Source organism: Myotis daubentonii, chromosome 9, assembly GCF_963259705.1.
Source record: "Myotis daubentonii chromosome 9, mMyoDau2.1, whole genome shotgun sequence".
NCBI lineage: Eukaryota > Metazoa > Chordata > Mammalia > Chiroptera > Vespertilionidae > Myotis > Myotis daubentonii.
In genome coordinates this window covers 50,099,045-50,117,463 of record NC_081848.1, presented here as the reverse complement: position 1 = coordinate 50,117,463, position 18,419 = coordinate 50,099,045, and the positions used below count along the sequence as shown (strand labels likewise).

At 55.5% G+C, this 18,419-nt stretch overlaps 1 protein-coding gene across 3 annotated transcripts in view; it reads left to right on the top strand.

Annotated features, from left to right (window-relative positions):
- Positions 1–12,731, top strand: part of GALNT18 (polypeptide N-acetylgalactosaminyltransferase 18) — a 305,995-nt gene extending 293,264 nt beyond the window's left edge. For all 3 annotated transcript variants that reach the window (XM_059708909.1, XM_059708908.1, XM_059708907.1), the window contains one exon: positions 12,313–12,731. In XM_059708909.1, coding sequence (XP_059564892.1) covers positions 12,313–12,459 — 147 coding nt within the window. In that variant the 3' untranslated portion in view covers positions 12,460–12,731. The remainder of the gene's footprint in view (positions 1–12,312) is intronic.
- Positions 12,732–18,419: the final 5,688 nt, after the last annotated feature.

Sequence of the window (18,419 nt, the reverse complement as noted above, 5' to 3'; positions counted from 1 at the left end):
TCATTCTCAGGACATGAAGCCCAGCCTCCCAGGTATAGACAGTGCTGGGACCCTTCTGATCTATGACCCCTCGGCCTGCCTTCCTCCCAGTAGGGGTCGCTCTAGGGGATGAGGTTACCACACAGGGCAGTGTCTTGGGACATTTTGTAAAGGGCAGTCTGCCTTGACTCACTGAGAGAGGAGGCAGGCGAGAGGAGCCGGGATTTCCTGGAATGGTCCCTGGAGGTCATGGCCCAGCCAGGCACCTGCCACTCGGGGACTTTGTGTCAGCCGGATACGAGTGTTCTTGAACTAAAGTAAGTTCCCTGGCCCCTTCAGAGGCCTTGCTCCTCCCAGGAGCTCTGGAATCACCAGGAAAACAGAGCTTCATCTGTGCGGCCCGGGTCTCTCTGTGTCCAGCCGCATGCAGTTCGATGTTGATAAGCATGGCAACTCCATCTCAAAAGTGACACTGAGATTAAATGACCTGGCCAAGATCGCACAGCCCAAGCACGGCCAAGCTGGAGTTCCAACAGGCCGGCTGAATCTGACCCCAGGCTGCTTCAATATCCCAGCCCCCCAGGGCAGGCCCATCTGCCTCCTTTTCAGCCCTCGCAGACAGACGGCCTTCCCACATATGCTCCAAGGTTGTGGACGCATGGCTCAGCTCATCTGTGCAGATCTGAATGCCTTGGTGCCCCTCACTAACCCTCATCTCATCTCTCCATCTGTGATTGGGACAGAGGAAGGAACAAAACAATGGGTGTCCTCGAAACAGACCCTCCAAAATCCAGCTCCTTCCTTCCCTCATCTTGGCACATGGCATTGAATAGGGAGCCCAGCACGATTCCTGCTTGAAGGGACACAGTGAGCGACAAAGCAGGCCATGTTGGCGCGTGGGGACGGGGCAGCCTTCGGCCACTTAGGCATCTATCTAATTGAAACTCCCAGAATGCTTTGATCCTTCTACCAAGGAAACTGTTTGAAAATGATATTTTTAAATCCCTATTTGCAAATCCAGAGAGCTACTCTTACTTGATATTTTGAAATTAACATTTGTGAAATTTTTGTTTAAAACAAAATGATCAATATTTATCAAGCGACCTGGAATCTCTCCCCAAGCCCACATTGGTTAGGAGCTGCTCTTGACAAGGCCAGAGGATGCTGGGAGACTCTTAAATAACTAAAGTCGTGTTCTTAGACATGTTTTCTTGCAACAGGTTTTAATCTTTGCAAATTTCATAGGGAACCTACCAACTAGAATTTTCCGGTGCAGAAGTTGGGCTGAAAGGAGCTTTTAATGGTGCATTTTAAATCTCCTTTCCGGTTGCACAGCCTGCATTATTTACTCCCCTGAGGGCTGCATTTAAACTCCACAGACACTCAGGCTGAATTAATTTCAAAATAATCTAGTGCGATTCTCCCCCGATCGCCTACAAAGAAGATAGGCATTTGCATATCTTAGTGTTCCATCTCATACCCTGACTTTCTGTTTAATGCCTTTCCTCTAACTCTGAGAAGCCCTTCTGAATTTCCAATGCTTCCGGGGTGAACCGGGACAGCGCTCGATTCTGACACTGAGAAACCAGGTTTGACGAAAACATCTCTTGGCAACACGGACGCACACGGCTCTAAGGAACAATTTCCCAATAATGAACATTCTTTCCTTCAGTCGTTCATCAAACATTTATGAAGCACAGGGGTCTGGGCAAGAGGGATGCAGATGTGAGTCAAACAGGGCCTCTATTCGGAGGAGCTCCTGGGCATGTAAACACACCACACTTGGTGATGAGAGCCGAAAGGCGGGGGAGGGTGTTCTGGGACCCCAGGCTGACAGAACTCAGGGAACATTCAAGGCTTGTTTGATCTAGATCTTGGAAGTTGTGGAACAGTTCCCAGGTGTAGAAAGAGAGAAGAACATTCCATGTAGAGGCTCAGCCTGGGCAAAGGCAAGAAAAAGCAGAGCACGCTTGAGAAATGGAAATCAGGTTTGGTGTGGGTGGGGTTTAGAATTTTCCACGGGGCATAAGAGAGATGAGACTTAAGAGTAAGTGTGAGCAGATAATGGTGGTCGCCGGAAGCCACGCTAAGAAGTTTAGATTTCACCTTAAAAGCAAAGGGAGAAACTAAGGGAGATTCTTAAGCAACGGATTGTGGTGATGGGGTCTGAGTCCCTCCGGCAGCAGAGTACAAGTGGGATGGAAGAAAAGCGGCTGCTCCATTCTCCCTGTGAGAGAAGAGGTGACTTGGCTGGCATGGGGGCCTGGGGCCAGGCAGCTGTTGGGAGGACTTGGAGAGTCGTTTCAAGTCTATTGGCAGTAGTGATGGGTTAAGTGGAGGTAGTTGTGAAGAGGGGTTATTAATCCAAGACCACCCCAGGACAGCTTCCTCATAGTCAGGGTTGTCCTGACATGAGGTTGGTGGTTCAGAGAAGAGGTGGGCTCAGGGAACACTGGGCAGGCCATCTGAGGCTATACAGCTCTAAACGGAACTGGACTGGATGGTCGTAAGGGCTTGCCACCGCTGAAATTCTGCCATTCTAAGCTGAAATTAGACAGCAGTCCTGAGAGGGCTTTCCCCCTAGAAGCCCCACTGGGCCTGCCTTAGTGAAAAGCAGCATGAATTTGAAAATTAGCTGAGTTCTTGTTTGAGGGTCATATTTACCCCACTTTATGGAATCATTTGTTATTTCACTCCCTGCCCCTGTCTTCTGTCAGCCGGTAGACTGAAGGTCTGGGCTGTCTTCCACTTTCAGAATCTCCAATCCTTCTTGAGAAGCCTGAGACAGAGCAAATGTCCAGTGTGCTATTGATCGAAGGAAGGAGTCCCTGATTTAACAACTCACAAATATTAATTAAAGGTCTCTGATGTGCTAGGAGCTAGGTTTGGGGAGACCCAAAGATGAACAAAATCCTTCGATGGTCCTCCTTGCATGCATGCATGCTGAAAATAAAAAAAAAAAAAACAATAAGACTGTACTTCCAGGACATTTCAATGTAATAGTCAAAGCGCCCTGCTCAGTTGGAAATCCCTAGTTCCTACAGGAAACACTTGTAGGTGGTAGCACATCCCAACTGCATGCGCTAAGTGGGGTGCTCAAAGTCACAGGGCCAATGTGCACTTCTCCCTCTACTGTAACTCCAGATGGAGGGAGGCAGGGAGGTAGAGATGTTTTATACTAAAACTAGAGGCCCAGTGTACGAAATTCGTGCACTGGTAGGGTCCCTAACTGCTGTCAGTCGGGTACTCCCTCCCTCTCCTCGGCCAGCCCCGCCCGTCGTCGAACTCCTGGATGAACTCCCCATGGAGGAGACAATTTGCATACTATATTTTTATTATATAGGACAAGTGTGTGCACGGTATGGAGTACACATTTGTATGAAGATCTTTTAACACAGGAGGCTTTGATGAGTTGTCAGGTACTCAGACTGTAGTTCATGCTGCCCCCCAGACTGGGGTGTGCCGCCACTCCCATTGGCTGCCAGGTTCTTTGGTGGAAATAGCAGGGCCCATCTGGGAGACAAAGGCACACAGATCAGTGTTCCACCGGCGGCTGTCCCCACACCTCCGCCTTGTGCTGCCTCCTTCTCAGTGCAGCGTGTATGCATTTTCTAAATGAGGACCATCCAGGACAACAAGAGGTTTCTATTAACGCCAGGAGAGAAGAGAGTTTCCAGAGTATGAGGAGACCGACTGGAGGAGTGCTGAGCACAGAGCCAAGCCCGCCTGTCCAGGGACAATCAGCTCTGATTGGTGGGGTCCAATTTGAAAAATTGATGCAAGATGAGTAACCCACTCAGAACAGAACCTGTCTGCAGAGCACATTTCCCAGGGAGCACCGCTAATTCTGCCAAAGAATTTCCCAACACAAGGGAGGAGGAGCTCTGACTTTCTCCCGCTCCAGCCCCCATGCTCTGCCAGGAAGTCCAACTTTGAGAACCTTTTGTGCTGAACAGGAAGACTCTGGTCGGGTATTTCATTGTGGCTTTGGAATAAAACAGCTTTTCATTTCCATGTCACATGAAGGGGCAAGGGTGGAACTGTCCAGCTTGGAGACTGGCGAAGCTCTGTTCAGGCCCTGGCTGTTTTCTTGGTTATCGTTAGTGGATGGTAGTCAGCACCCCCTTTTTCCCCGGCTCACCCCACAGAGATCAGGAGCCAGGACCAGGTGCAATGGCTCACTCCCCACTACGCAGACCTCGGGGAGGTTTGGCAATGTGTTTATCAAGCATTTCTACGGTGCTTACTATGCGTCTGGTACTATTGTAACTGATTTATAAAGATTACTTGGTCCCCATGATAATGTCATTAGATACTTTAATTATCCTCATTCTACAGATGAGGAAACCGAGGCCCAGAAGAATTGAATAATTTGTCCAAGGTCAAATCTGGGAATTCTGTCCAATTTGGGGCCCACACTGCCTTGGTCTCACCTCTGGAAAGCCAGTGGATGGCAGCTATGGCAGCTCCGGGCTGGGTCTCCCTGCCAAGCCACGTCGAAGGTGCGCCTGAACTGGCTGGATTCCCGCCTCCTTAGCACACTCCCTCCTGCCACCCTGCTGTCTTCATTCCCCACCCACCACCACCACCACCTCCACCTTTCCTTTCACACTTGACATTGCCATTGCTCCATCCTCAGTCCACTGGAGCTTCACCACAAATCCCAGGCCCGTCTCCCTCGGCCACCAAGTCTCCTTGAAGAAAGACAAACACCAAAGAGCTTATTGAGTCAATGAAGCGTTGGCTATTCATGTTACAGAAAGACCCCTTTCCCCTACAAAATGGCTTAATCTCAGGTGTCTGTAACCAGCACTAACATCCCACCTATGCCTTCAAGTATTTGATTACTGATTATAAACTGCTTAACCTGGAAACTCCTGCGCTCACTGAGCTTAAAGCCAAAGCCCCACCGGGCCACTTGCCCCTGGAAAATTAATTAAAAAGGAGAGTGGAAGGGGAGCTCTGAAATAAATAGAGCATACAGGATGCAGTCCACACACGACCTCCTGGCGATCACAACCGTGAGACCTGGGTGAGCTCAGGCCAGACGCTCCAAATGCCGCTCCTCAGGGAGGCCAGTGCCAGCAACTAGCTGGGCCCAGCCCTTTCCCTGGACAAGGTGATGGTGTTTGAGGTCCCCTCTGTGATCCCCGGACCAGCACCACCACCAGCAGCAGCACTGGGAAGTTTAAAGAAATGCATTTTGAGCCTCATTGGAGACCTACTAGATCAGAAAAGTGGAGCCCAGCGATCTATGGTTTAACAATCCCTTCAGGAGCTCTGTCTAATCCATCTACCCAACCTATAGCTCCAGGGGGAGCCAGGATGCTTAGTCTGGTGCTAGCTGTTCCACCCCGAGCTGCCGCAGACACACACCTGGGGAAACTGAGGCAGGGAGGAAGGGCCACGCGATCTGGGGTCAGCTCCTCAATCCCTCAGCCCCAGGGACTGATGGACAACCATAGATCTGCATGTGCCTGTGGACATGGTCAGTGCTCCACGTGGAGACAGGGTCAGTCCCCCCAGTGCTCTGGCTCCTTTTGCAAAGGACAAGACTGAAGCCCAGACCAGCACTTAGCCAAGGTCACGGCCAGGGAGAGCCAGAGGCAGGGCTGGGAGCAGGGGCCCGTGTCCTTGGGTTCCGCTCCCACCGCCTCTCATGCCCTTGCTAGTCTCCACTCCAGCGAGGCCCAGAAGGAGAAGGCACCAAGCTGGGGGCTGGGCACCCAGCTCTCGGGATTATTATTAGGCTTCTTGAGTCTGTACATTCAGCTTGCGATTTTTTTAATGCTGTTTCCATATTTAATTTGGTTCCTTTTCCAATTAAGCTCTCTGTGTGCCACAGCATCTCTCCTGCCAGGTTTAATTGCCCTTATTTAAATTCTTTAATTAAAAGTATTATGTGTTTCCAGATCCCGTAGTTGTAAGTATTACACAAATAATTTAGATGACTGGACTAGTAAACCAAGTGACTGCACCCTCCACAGGGGGCGGGGCCGGGTGGGGGTTCTGCATCAAGCCTTAGCCCCCCAGAGCCCTGGGTCTGTCCCAGAGGCTGCTGGCTGGCCCTGGGTGTGAGGACGAGAGCCTGCTAACAGGTCCCTGCTTCCTTCCTCCCTCCAACGCTTAATGCTCAACACAGCAGAGTGACATGGTTAACATGTCAGTCCTACTCTGCAGTGGCTGGCCCTGGTCACCAGGCAAAATGCCTAAGTCCATTCTGTGGCTCTAAGGCCCCACACAACCTGCCCCACACTCACCTCTTGGGCCTCATCTCCTATGCCTACCCCCATGCCTACTCTGAGCCGGGGCCTCTGTGCTGTTCTCCAAACACACCAGGCCTCTATCTGAGCGGGAGCTTTACTCTGGGGCCTGGGACTCTCCCCAGATATCCCCTGGGCTAACTCCTCTCCTTCACATCTTGCTCAGATCTCCCTCCCATCACCTCTTACCATTGCAGCCTGCCTCACCGCCATGCCCGAGCCCTCTCACCCGGCTTGCCTTGGTCCATTCAGGCTGCTATAACAAAACGACCATAGATTGCGTGGCTTAAACAACAAACATTTATTTTGAAGGCTGGGAAGTCCAAGGCCAAGGTGCCAGCAAATGCAGGGTCTGGTGAGAACCCTCTTTCCAGTTTGCATATGGCAGCCTTCTCACTGTCCTCACATGGGGGCGGGGGACGGGGGGAGAGGTGAGAGGGAGAGAGGTCATCCCTCTCCTGTCTCTTCACATAATCCCATTCATGAGGGTTCCATGCCCACCTCCAAATACCATCACATAGGGGATTGGGCCTTCAGCATGAATTTTAGGGGCACACACATGCACACACACACTGCTCTACATTTTTGTGCAGCCTATCACCTTCTAACACACTATAGAATTTATCGTTTGCTCCTCCTCCTAGAATAGTCTTCACTAAGATAAGGATTATTTCTTGTTTGGTCACTGATGTTCCTGACACACAGTAGGCATTAATTAAATATTGGATGGATGGATGGATGGATGGATGGATGGATGGATGGATGGATGGATGGATGGGTGGATGGATGGATGGATGGGTGGATGGGTGGATGAATAGATGGATGGATGGATAAAACATGTCTCTGCAGAGAGTCTTCAAAAGAACTAGATCAAACTGGCTCTTCAGAGCCTCTTGGAGGTGATTTTCCTCTCTGGTCAAGAAGACCCCAGGTGTTGGGGCCCGAACAGCTGTCAGTCTAGTCCACTCCCTTGAGACAGGCAGGGGGTGGAATAAATTGTGGGTGGACTGGCCACTTGTTCTGGTGGGGAACAGTAAAGGGGACTGGCTCCCGGAATCCCCGCCTAATTCTGCCACTGCCTGACCATGTGATCCTGGGCAAGTCTCCTGACCTCTCTGAGCCTCAGTCTCCAATTCTATAAAATGGTGATAATTAGCATCTCCACCTCTCAGGGTTATTGTGAGGAATACGTGAGATCGGGCATGTAAAGCATTTGATACAGTGCTGGGCATGTGATCGATAGTGTTAACTGTTCTTACTTTTATCCCAGGTGCAAAGCCTGCAGGTAGAGGTGCAGTTGGTAGCAACACCAGGCTGCTCCCAAGGGGGCTGAACTCACCAGGAAGGGACTGAGTGGAGGAGGGGAAGGCTCCTTTCCAATGGCGGTGAATGGAACTTGCCCAGAGAGAGGCAAGACCCCAGAGTTTATTCAGTGAGAGAGGTCAAGGTCTGAGAAGGAAGACAAGAGGGAGAAAGCGCCAGGGGCCAGTGCTAGCTCTAGCACCAAGGGGTGGCCTGGCCCTTCTCCCCCTACTCCAGATGTCTTTCCAAGACTCATGCCTGGGCTCTGCTCATTGGGGCCTCCAGGGTGGCCTGACTACTCCATTATACAAAATTCTCCTTTCGGAGCCTCCAGACAGGGAGCTCTCCTTGGCCTCACACTCTGCCCTCCCTGCAGCCAGCCCCACACACTCTCACAGAGGCTGTGCTTCTCCACACCCCACCCTGCTCTTGGCCTCACTCCATTTCTTCCACATTCTTCCCAGAGGCCACCCTGGCTGTTTCTGCCCCAGGGTCACCACACTTCCTGTCTCTAGGGTGCCGAGGGCATGGTTGGGCCAGGGTAGGGCCTGGGAAATGTCATAGTTGAATCTCCGAAGGAACACTTTACTTCTCAGAGACTGCCCCTGTCTTCCTCTCTCAGCCTTGGCACGGTGCCCTGCAGCAGGCTCAGAATGTTCCTGAGTGGCTGGTGGGAAAGGAGGCGGCCGCGGCCTCCTGTCTGGGACCAGTTCCTCCAAGCTTCCGTGGCCCAGGGTTTGCTGAAGCAGCCTGGCCCAGCCCCTGAGGACATGCTGAGCAGTCAAAATCTCCAGTGGAACGGAAGGTCACTTGGTCTGGCCCCATCTGCTTGCTGTGCACTTTTTCTGGATCCCCCACCTGATTCTATGAACAGCCTCATATCCGTTTGTTGTTTGTAGCTGATAAAGGGATTTCCCATCTGTCCTGCTCATCCTCCAGTAATCAGGACAGAAGTGATCATCTGACCCTAGAGATAATGGAACCAGAAGAGTGGGCGGCTGCCCAGGGCCACACAGCTGACCACCAGAAAAGAAGCATCCTAGTTCAGCACTCTCCCCTTTCCATCTCACCCCCTGGAGTGCCGAACCCGCAGCAGATGTCGTGAATAAGAGAGCTGGCTGGTTTCATCCAGCCCTGCCTGCGCTGCACTCCCAGCAGTGGGTAGAACCACCGGGCTGGCCGGATGTTGGAACGTCAGGAGAAGCTGGGTACAGTTCCACTGAAGAAGCACCAGCCACATGGCCCAGCCTGTGGGTGGGCAGCAGATGTGCTTGGTCTGGAGGCTGCAAGCTTTTACACAGAAGCCATAGAAACTGGGCCAGGCAGAGCCATAGGCTGGCCTGTTTGGAGCAAGTGTCACAGGGATGCCTCTGTGTCCAAAAGTCCAGCCTTTGAGGAATAGGATGGGGCCTTAAGGTGAACCACAGCCTCTGAGAGGACAACTTGAGGATGTCCACCACAGTCCCAGCGTGGTTCATGGTTCGGGACTGTGGTGTGGCCACCAACAGTGCCCATTCCTTGGCTGTGCTGCAAGGGCCTATTTATTGTTCAGTGGAAATGAGGTGGTTTGTGCTCTGTGATCAGTTCTGAGTGACACAAAACAAAAGGAGGGCATCCAGAGTGGGGAGAGTATACAAAATTCTTCCATAAGAAACTCAACGTGGGAAAGCATAGAACTGGGGGACATGGGCCTCACCTTCCCCTGTCAGAAGGGAAGAGGTGGAGAAGCAGGAGCTGACCCAAGTGTGGGACCCCAAGGGGTGTTCGGGGTTCCCTTGCTGGTTCCCCTGATCTTAGTTCAACAGAAGGAGAATTCCCCCAGGAGGAGCCACTGTGGAAAGAAAGTGCTGGTTTGGGGGCTGTCCCTGCAGGTGGACATGCAGAGCTAAAGGGCCCGAGGCCCAAGTGCAGAGCCATTCAGGTTGCAGACGAGAACAAGAGGATCAGTTTCAAAGTCCCTTCCCACATGAGTCCTTTCTGAGCCCCTGTCTCATGGCCACTGTCCTGTCCTGTCAGGACATGACCTGTGGGTTTCTTTCTGGCTGTACCTGGGGAGGGGGGATCCACGAGGTCCCTATTTCAGTTCCCCCTTTGTTCTGATGTCTCTGTGATCCTAGGGGCAGTGAGCCATTGCTCTCCTCAGAGGAGGTGCTGGCTGGGCTGGGCTGCTTCACTCACTCAAATGCTTCTGAAGAGGTTTGCTGTCTGCAAGGCCATCTCCCACACACCAGACCTTGGGAAGTTCCACACCCGCTCCTGACACACACACACACACACACACACACGGACTTCACCATCTGGCTTCTCACTCCCCTGCCTCCTTCACACTCGGCTCAAAGTCCCTCCTGGGAGCTGGAATTTTGTTTTAATTTTTTTAACTGAAGAACAGCACATACACACAGAAACATGCAAATATACGTACAAAAATAAATGCTCAACTTATTTAAAACCAAGTAAATGCCTATGCATGCACCACCCTGGTCAGAAAGAGCACCCCACCAGCACCCCAGAAGCCCCCTTCTTGCTTCCTGTCATTCGCCACCCCCTCCACCCCAAAGGTAACCCCACCCTGACTTGAACACTGTGGTTTTATTTTGTCTGCTCGGGAAGTTTATAGAAGTAGGATTATGTATATATTCTGCCTGATTTCCTTTGCTAACATTGTATTTTTGAAATTCACCCCTCTTGAGTAGAGAGCCAGTGTGTCCGTTTTTGATGCTGCATAGTATTCCTTTATGTGAGTCACCGCTGTTTTCTATCCTCCCTCCTATTGATGGATGGTTGGGTTGTTTCCAGGCTGGAGCTTTTAGAAATCATGTTTCAAAAGGCACCTGGGTACCTGTCTGTGGTGCACACCTTTCTGCTAGTTGTATAGCTATAGGTACAGCTGTTGGGTCGCAGGGAAGTGTCTGTTCAGCTGGGGCAGATACTGCCAGTTTTCTCAGTGGTTGTGAGAACTGAGTCTCGATGTGCTCTTGAGATGTCAGTTGTTGCCAGGGGGATGGTGGTGGCAGACTGGGGATGACTTCCAGAAAGGACTTCTGTCTCCCTCGCTCACAGTGGGCTGTTCGCTGGGATGGGCATGGGTGCAGCTGGGGGTGGGCTCAGAGTCTCCCTCTCTTTGCTGCCAGGCCTGCCAGGGTGAACCTGAGCATGGTCACCCCGTCCTGTGACCGATTCCCTTCTTACCTATATAAGTCATGACAGCCAGATTAATGATCACCTGTCGTGTTCCATCCAAGCTTTTTGCTGGATGTTGAGGGGACAGAAATTGATAAAACATAGAACTCTCAGTCCAGCGGGGGAAAAGATAAGTAAATAAGAACTTTTACTGTCCTTCGATAAATGCTGAGCGGGGAAAAAGCACGGGATGGAGAACACTGCGCCAGCTGGGGAACTGGAGGGGAGGAAGCTGGTGGAAGGTGAGAAGCCTCTGGGGGAAGGAGCAGGCGCCGAGCCTTCAGTGACTATGGCTTGGCCTGAAGCAGAGCGTGGAGAGGACGCCAGGCACAGGGACAGCTTGTTCAACGTCTAGGAATCCTGAGAAAATGTAAATGCATTCAGCAAACTACACAGAGTTTGGTATCACTGCAGTTCAAGGTGTGCAAGTTGAGGGGGACCGGGCCAGAGAGAGACACAGCACCACACCATGAGCATGCGCTACAGCGCTGGGCTCTGTCTTCCAGGCCAGATACCCATCTGAAAGGATCACTACTCCCTGCCTCCTGAAGTGGGAAGGGGATCAGTGAGGAGGCTGATGTAGTTGCCAGGGGAGAGAAGATGGTGGCCTGAATCAGGGCAAGTACGGAGGGATAGCGATAAGGAGACAGCCACGAGGCCTGAAGAAGGTGGAATTGACAGGAATCGGTGCCTAATGAGATGCTGGGGAGTGGTGGACATATACTGAAAATGCCCAGCTTTCCCACAACGATGCCTGGTTATGGCTGAGATGGGAAACACAGTAGGTTCTGGGGAAAAGGTGAGTTTTAGCATATAATCAAGTAGCATTAAGCTACAAGGAGCCCACTTACCCAGCCCAAGCAATTCCACTCATTTGGGACACCAAAGCCCAGCTGAGCACATTTTCAATAAAACTCAGAGATACTCAAAATGCTGACACCCAGGCACATAGCCAGCAGCCCCAGTGTGTTTGGGGTATAAACTTAGTGTGCATGGCTACAGAACATTCCAGAACACCAGCAGCATGGGGAGACGATGCCTATCCAGGGATGAGGAAGTCCAGTGGCCTTTTAGACAGAATCCAGGAGCCTGAACTTGGTTGAGACCAGCACTGATGGCTCTAGAGGTCCAGTTGGGAGCACAGACCCTAAAAGCAGGAGGTCTGGTGATACTGAAATTCAGGCCAATCACGGGGTGGTCCCAAGGAGCTAGGCTTTTCAGAGCAGGGGCCCAGCCTATGGTTATGGAGAATAGGGCTTAATCCCCCAGAGAGGAGCCGTAGGAGCAGCCCAGCATGCTGTACCCCAGCCAGGTAGATGGACATCGGGGTGGGGTATCTCTGTTCTAGTGAAAAGCTAGGGCTCTGTGAAGAAAACTTACACACAAGGTCATTCTCAGGGAGGAGATCAACACATCAGAGATGGGAGCCCGAGGCTTCATGGGAATGCAGGCCCCAGACCTCCCGTGGCCTCATTGGATCCCAGACATCTAGACGCACACATAGTCCCAGCCGCTAGGCCTCAGGCTCCCCGGACCTCCCCATGTTGCCTGGACACCCTCTGACTCCACCCTCTGCCCTGGCTCCTAGGGAGGCCCCATCCAGAACCTCAAGTCCAAGCGCTGCCTGGAGCTGCAGGAGAACAGTGACTTGGAGTTCGGCTTCCAGCTGGTGCTGCAGAAGTGTTCGGGCCAGCGCTGGAGCATCACCAACGTCCTGAGGAGCCTGGTGTCCTGACCCGCCGGGACCCGCCCCGCCCGCCCTTTTGCTACTGTGTAGCACCTGCTGCAAGTTGCCTGCTGTCCGCGTGGGTGGTTGGAAGTCCTGGAGCCAGGTTGGTGGGCCCCCCTTAAAGAGCTTTCTATTTCCTATTCAATTTTCGAGCAGTTTCTAGGAAGATGCTGAATGGTGGGTGAAGGTCGTGAATATCATAAACTATTTTGCAACTGTAAATAGGGGACAAATGGAAAATATTTATAACTGTCAATAAAATACTATTATTAAGAAAAGGGTTTCTGCCATCTTTTGTGCCTGGTGGAGATTCATGCCCGGCTCCTCTGAACCTGGAGTTCTCACAGCCCAAGACACATCCCTGCTTGCCCTTCGGGCTCTGCGCCCCTGAGAAAGGAGGCCCTCGGGCCCTGCAAGCAGTGGGAGCGTGTTGTGCAAGCCGCCTGCTTTCTTAGTGAGGCCCAGGGTGGCGAGAAGGCCACTGTGAGCTCGGGGGCACCTTGTCTGGAAGATGGCCTCCGTTCTTCGTTCCCGGAGAAAGCAGGAGTGCTCACTGGCCCCTGGAGTGTCCTCCACTGGCCATCTGCTGGCTCCAGTACACTGCCCTATCCTGAAGTCACCTCCATCACCTCCCAGTGCTGTGCACAGCTCAGCCCCTCAGCAGTGACACTGCCCACAGCAAACGCCCCCTCCAGTCATTAGCTCCATTCCGTTGGCTCCTTCCATGAATCGTGGTGCATTTGCTTCCCTTCCTGAGACTGTTGGAACAAAAAAACCACAAACCTGGTGACTCAAACTACACACTCTGTTGGGGTTCTGGAAGCTAGGAGTCGGAGATCGAGGTGTGAGCAGCATTGGTTCCTTCTGAGCGCTGTGAGGAGACTCTCTCTCCAAGCCCCGGTGACTCAGGCACTGCCTGGCCTGCAGAAGGCCATCTCCTTCCTGTGTCTTCTGTCGTCTTTCCTCTGTTTGTCTGTGTCCAAATTTTCTCCTTTTTTTAAGGACACCAGTCATGTTGGATAAGGCCCACGGTAATGACCTCATTTGTACTCGATTACCTCTATAAAAACCCTATTTTCAAATACAGTCCCATTCAGAGGCACTGGGATTGAGGACACATCTTCCTGGGGGGGACACAACTCAACCCATGGCATGGCTCAGTCAGTTAGGGCTCCAAGGCACCCCCCTGACCCCAGCCTGGGGAAACTGGTGACTATCCTGCTTGCAGCCTGTTGCCCAATCCTCTGTCTCTCCAGCAGCGTCCCCTGAGTGTTTCTCGTCCCCGTCCAAGAGACTGTCCTCTGGTGGGGGCTCCTGTGTTCAGTTTGAAGGACACCCCGCCCCCAGCACCACCTCCAACACTTTAGTTCATACTAGAGCTATGATAAGTGACAGGCTAGACCAGTAGTCGGCAAACTCATTAGTCAACAGAGCCAAATATCAACAGTACAACGATTGAAATTTCTTTTGAGAGCCAAAAATTTTAAACTGAAACTATATAAGTAGGTACATTGTTATTAACTTAATGAGGGTACTCCAAAGACTTAGGAAGAGCCACACTCAAGGGGCCAAAGAGCCGCATGTGGCTCACGAGCCACAGTTTGCCGACCACGAGGCTAGACTGAAGTAGGAGAGGAAACCCTTTCTCGACAGGTTCCAGCCCCACTCACCCCCTCAAGTTTTCTGGGGCCCTGCAGTCACCTGTTTGGGCTCAGTAATTTATAGCTGAAAAACGGATAACACAGAGACCTCCTGCACCTAAGGGACCCCAAGGGAAGAGGGACCTCCTGTCTCACCACCTTTGCACACCGAGAACCCCATCTAGCACGGGATTCACCCTAGAGGGGCCCGTGGGAGCTTCCCAGGCCACTGCCATGGGCACCCCTTACTTACTCTCTGCCTACCTAAGCCGTATCATGCCTGCGCTCATTCCGGTGGAACTCTTCCTATAGCTGTAATATCCCGTACTTCTAGAGTCACTCTCAGTTCTAGTCTCACTCTACCCACCTCCTCTCTCCCTCTAAAATACCACTTCCTGTTCTTCACCATCACTCACACGTGCTTCCCGTCCCCCGTGCTCCCAAGCCCGGTCCTCAGGCTACCAGCATCAGCATTACCTGGGAACGTATTAGAAAAACACTTCTCAAGCTTCCCAAACCATAAACAATCCAGGTTCTGACAAGCCCTCCAGTGATTCTGCTTCTCTGCTAAAGTCTGAGAACGACTGCCCAGCACTACCCTGAGCCAGTGCACACACGCCCTCCCTCCCGTCCTGGCCCAGGCTCATTCGCAGCAACATCCGTTCATACCGCCCCACCTGTTCACACCTCGACGCCACACCCCATCCAGAGTGTCCCTGCACCCACCCGCCTCCCATGGTCCCTGCCACACCACGTTCTGTGAGGAGCGGGAGGACCAAGAGCATGGGCTCTGGAGCCAGGCAGCCCAGTTCATCCCCGCCCTGCCATTGTCCAGCTGAATGGCCTGGAGCAGATACTTAACCTCTCTGTGCCTCCATTTCCCAACCCCCTTAAAAATGGAGATACTAATAGTGTATCTTTTATGGGGTTGTTATAAAAATGAGATGAGTAAATTTATGTAAAGCAGAGCAGTGATGGAAACATAATAAGTGCTCTAACGTCTGAGCTATTATTATTTCATCCATTGACATCCTGACACCCATCGCTGTAACCAATATCCACACCTTTATGCCAACCCACACCCACATTTCCCCTTCCTGTCGACATCCATAGCCCTCCCCACCTGCAGTGACAACACCCACTCATGTCTGTTCCATCTGCCTGGAGGCATTTGTCTTATACCCTTCGCTACCTTCACCCCCACCCCTGCAAACCCCACCCTCCTGCCCTCTTATCAGAGGCACCCCCGACCCCGACATCAACCACTCCCAACAACATCATCCCAAGAAGAAAACCCAAGAATGACGCCCTCCCCCATAAGCTAACCTGGGGCAGTTAAAACAGGACAGGGGCAGCTCCCTCCTGGGATACCACTCACCATCTCCCTGAGCCTAGTTGCCCGAGCCCTGGTGGAGAAGGCTCTGCGAAGGCCTGGGGGGCCCTGACCTCCTAGGAGTGGGGACCACGTGGCCAGTCCAGGCTCCACTATATGTTGGAAGTATAAAGATCAGAATTCCAGGGCCATGTGACTCCAAGCAGAGGCACTGAATGGGTGTGGGGCAGGCAGGAGGGTTAGAAGGCCCCAGCCCATTCAGACCCAGCCTCAGCCCACCCCAGCCTCAGCCCAACCCAGACCCAGCCCACCCCAGCCCCAGCCCACCCCAGCCTCAGCCCACCCCAGCCCCAGCCCACCCTAGCCTCAGCCCATCCCAGCCCCACCCCATCCCAGCCCCAGCCCACCCCAGCCTCAGCCCACCCCAGCCCCAGCCCATCCCAGCCTCAGCCCATCCCAGCCTCAGCCCATCCCAGCCCCAGCCCACCTCAGCCTCAGCCCATCCCAGCCCCAGCCCATCCCAGCCCTAGCCCACCTCAGCCCCAGCCCATCCCAGCCCCAGCCCATCCCAGCCTCAGCCCACCCCAGCCCCAGCCCACCTCAGCCCCAGCCCATCCCAGCCTCAGCCCATCCCAGCCCCAGCCCATCCCAGCCCCAGCCCACCCCAGCCCCAGCCCACCTCAGCCCCAGCCCATCCCAGCCCCAGCCCATCCCAGCCCCAGCCCACCCCAGCCTCAGCCCACCCCAGCCCCAGCCCATCCCAGCCCCAGCCCATCCCAGCGCCAGCCCACCTCAGCCCACCCCAGCCTCAGCCCACCCAAGCCCCAGCCCACCTCAGCCCAGGCCATCCCAGCCCCAGCCCACCCCAGCCCCAGCCCACCTCAGCCTCAGCCCATCCCAGCCCCAGCCCATCCCAGCCCTAGCCCACCTCAGCCCCAGCCCATCCCAGCCCCAGCCCATCCCAGCCTCAGCCCACCCCAGCCCCAGCCCACCTCAGCCCCAGCCCATCCCAGCCTCAGCCCACCCCAGCCCCAGCCCACCCCAGCCCCAGCCCACCTCAGCCCCAGCCCATCCCAGCCCCAGCCCATCCCAGCCTCAGCCCATCCCAGCCCCAGCCCATCCCAGCCCCAGCCCACCCCAGCCCCAGCCCACCTCAGCCCCAGCCCATCACAGCCCCAGCCCATCCCAGCCCTAGCCCATCCCAGCCCCAGCCCATCCCAGCCTCAGCCCATCCCAGCCCCAGCCCACCCCAGCCCCAGCCCATCCCAGCCCCAGCCCACACCAGCCCCAGCCCATCCCAGCCCCAGCCCATCCCAGCCTCAGCCCACCTCAGCCCCAGCCCATCCCAGCCTCAGCCCATCCCAGCCCCAGCCCACCCCAGCCCCAGCCCATCCCAGCCCCAGCCCATCCCAGCCTCAGCCCACCTCAGCCCCAGCCCATCCCAGCCCCAGCCCACCTCAGCCCCAGCCCACCCCAGCCCCAGCCCACCCCAGCCCCAGCCCATCCCAGCCCCAGCCCATCAAAGCCTCAGCCCATCCCAGCCCCAGCCCATCCCAGCCTCAGCCCATCCCAGCCTCAGCCCATCCCAGCCCCAGCCCACCCCAGCCCCAGCCCATCCCAGCCCCAGCCCATCCCAGCCTCAGCCCATCCCAGCCCCAGCCCACCCCAGCCCCAGCCCACCCCAGCCTCAGCCCATCCCAGCCCCAGCCCACCCCAACCTCAGCCCACCACAGCCTCAGCCCATCCCAGCCCCAGCCCACCTAAGCCCCAGCCTCAGCCCACTCCAGCCTCAGCCCACCCCAGCCTCAGCCCATCCCAGCCTCAGCCCATCCCAGCCTCAGCCCACTCCAGCCTCAGCCCATCCCAGCCCCAGCCCATCCCAGCCTCAGCCCACCTCAGCCCCAGCCCATCCCAGCCCCAGCCCACCTCAGCCCCAGCCCATCCCAGCCCCAGCCCACCTCAACCCCAGCCCATCCGAGCCCTAGCCCACCTCAGCCCCAGCCCATCCCAGCCCCAGCCCATCCCAGCCTCAGCCCACCCCAGCCCCAGCCCACCTCAGCCCCAGCCCACCCCAGCCCCAGCCCACCCCAGCCCAAGCCCATCCCAGCCCCAGCCCATCCCAGCCTCAGCCCATCCCAGCCCCAGCCCACCCCAGCCCCAGCCCACCCCAGCCTCAGCCCATCCCAGCCCCAGCCCACCCCAACCTCAGCCCACCCCAGCCTCAGCCCATCCCAGCCCCAGCCCACCTAAGCCCCAGCCTCAGCCCACCCCAGCCCCAGCCCACCCCAGCCTCAGCCCATCCCAGCCCCAGCCCACCCCAACCTCAGCCCACCCCAGCCTCAGCCCATCCCAGCCCCAGCCCACCTAAGCCCCAGCATCAGCCCACTCCAGCCTCAGCCCACCCCAGCCTCAGCCCATCCCAGCCTCAGCCCATCCCAGCCCCAGCCCACCTCAGCCTCAGCCCACCCCAGCCCCAGCCCACCTCAGCCCCAGCCCATCCCAGCCCCAGCCCCAGCCCACCCCAGCCCCAGCCCACCTCAGCCCCAGCCCATCCCAGCCCCAGCCCATCCCAGCCCCAGCCCATCCCAGCCCCAGCCCACCCCAGCCCCAGCCCACCTCAGCCCCAGCCCATCCCAGCCCCAGCCCCAGCCCACCCCAGCCCCAGCCCATCCCAGCCTCAGCCCATCCCAGCCCCAGCCCATCCCAGCCCCAGCCCACCCCAGCCCCAGCCCACCCCAGCCCCAGCCCACCTCAGCCCCAGCCCATCCCAGCCCCAGCCCATCCCAGCCCCAGCCCACCCCAGCCTCAGCCCACCCCAGCCCCAGCCCATCCCAGCCCCAGCCCATCCCAGCGCCAGCCCACCTCAGCCCACCCCAGCCTCAGCCCACCCGAGCCCCAGCCCACCTCAGCCCAGGCCATCCCAGCCCCAGCCCACCCCAGCCCCAGCCCACCTCAGCCTCAGCCCATCCCAGCCCCAGCCCATCCCAGCCCTA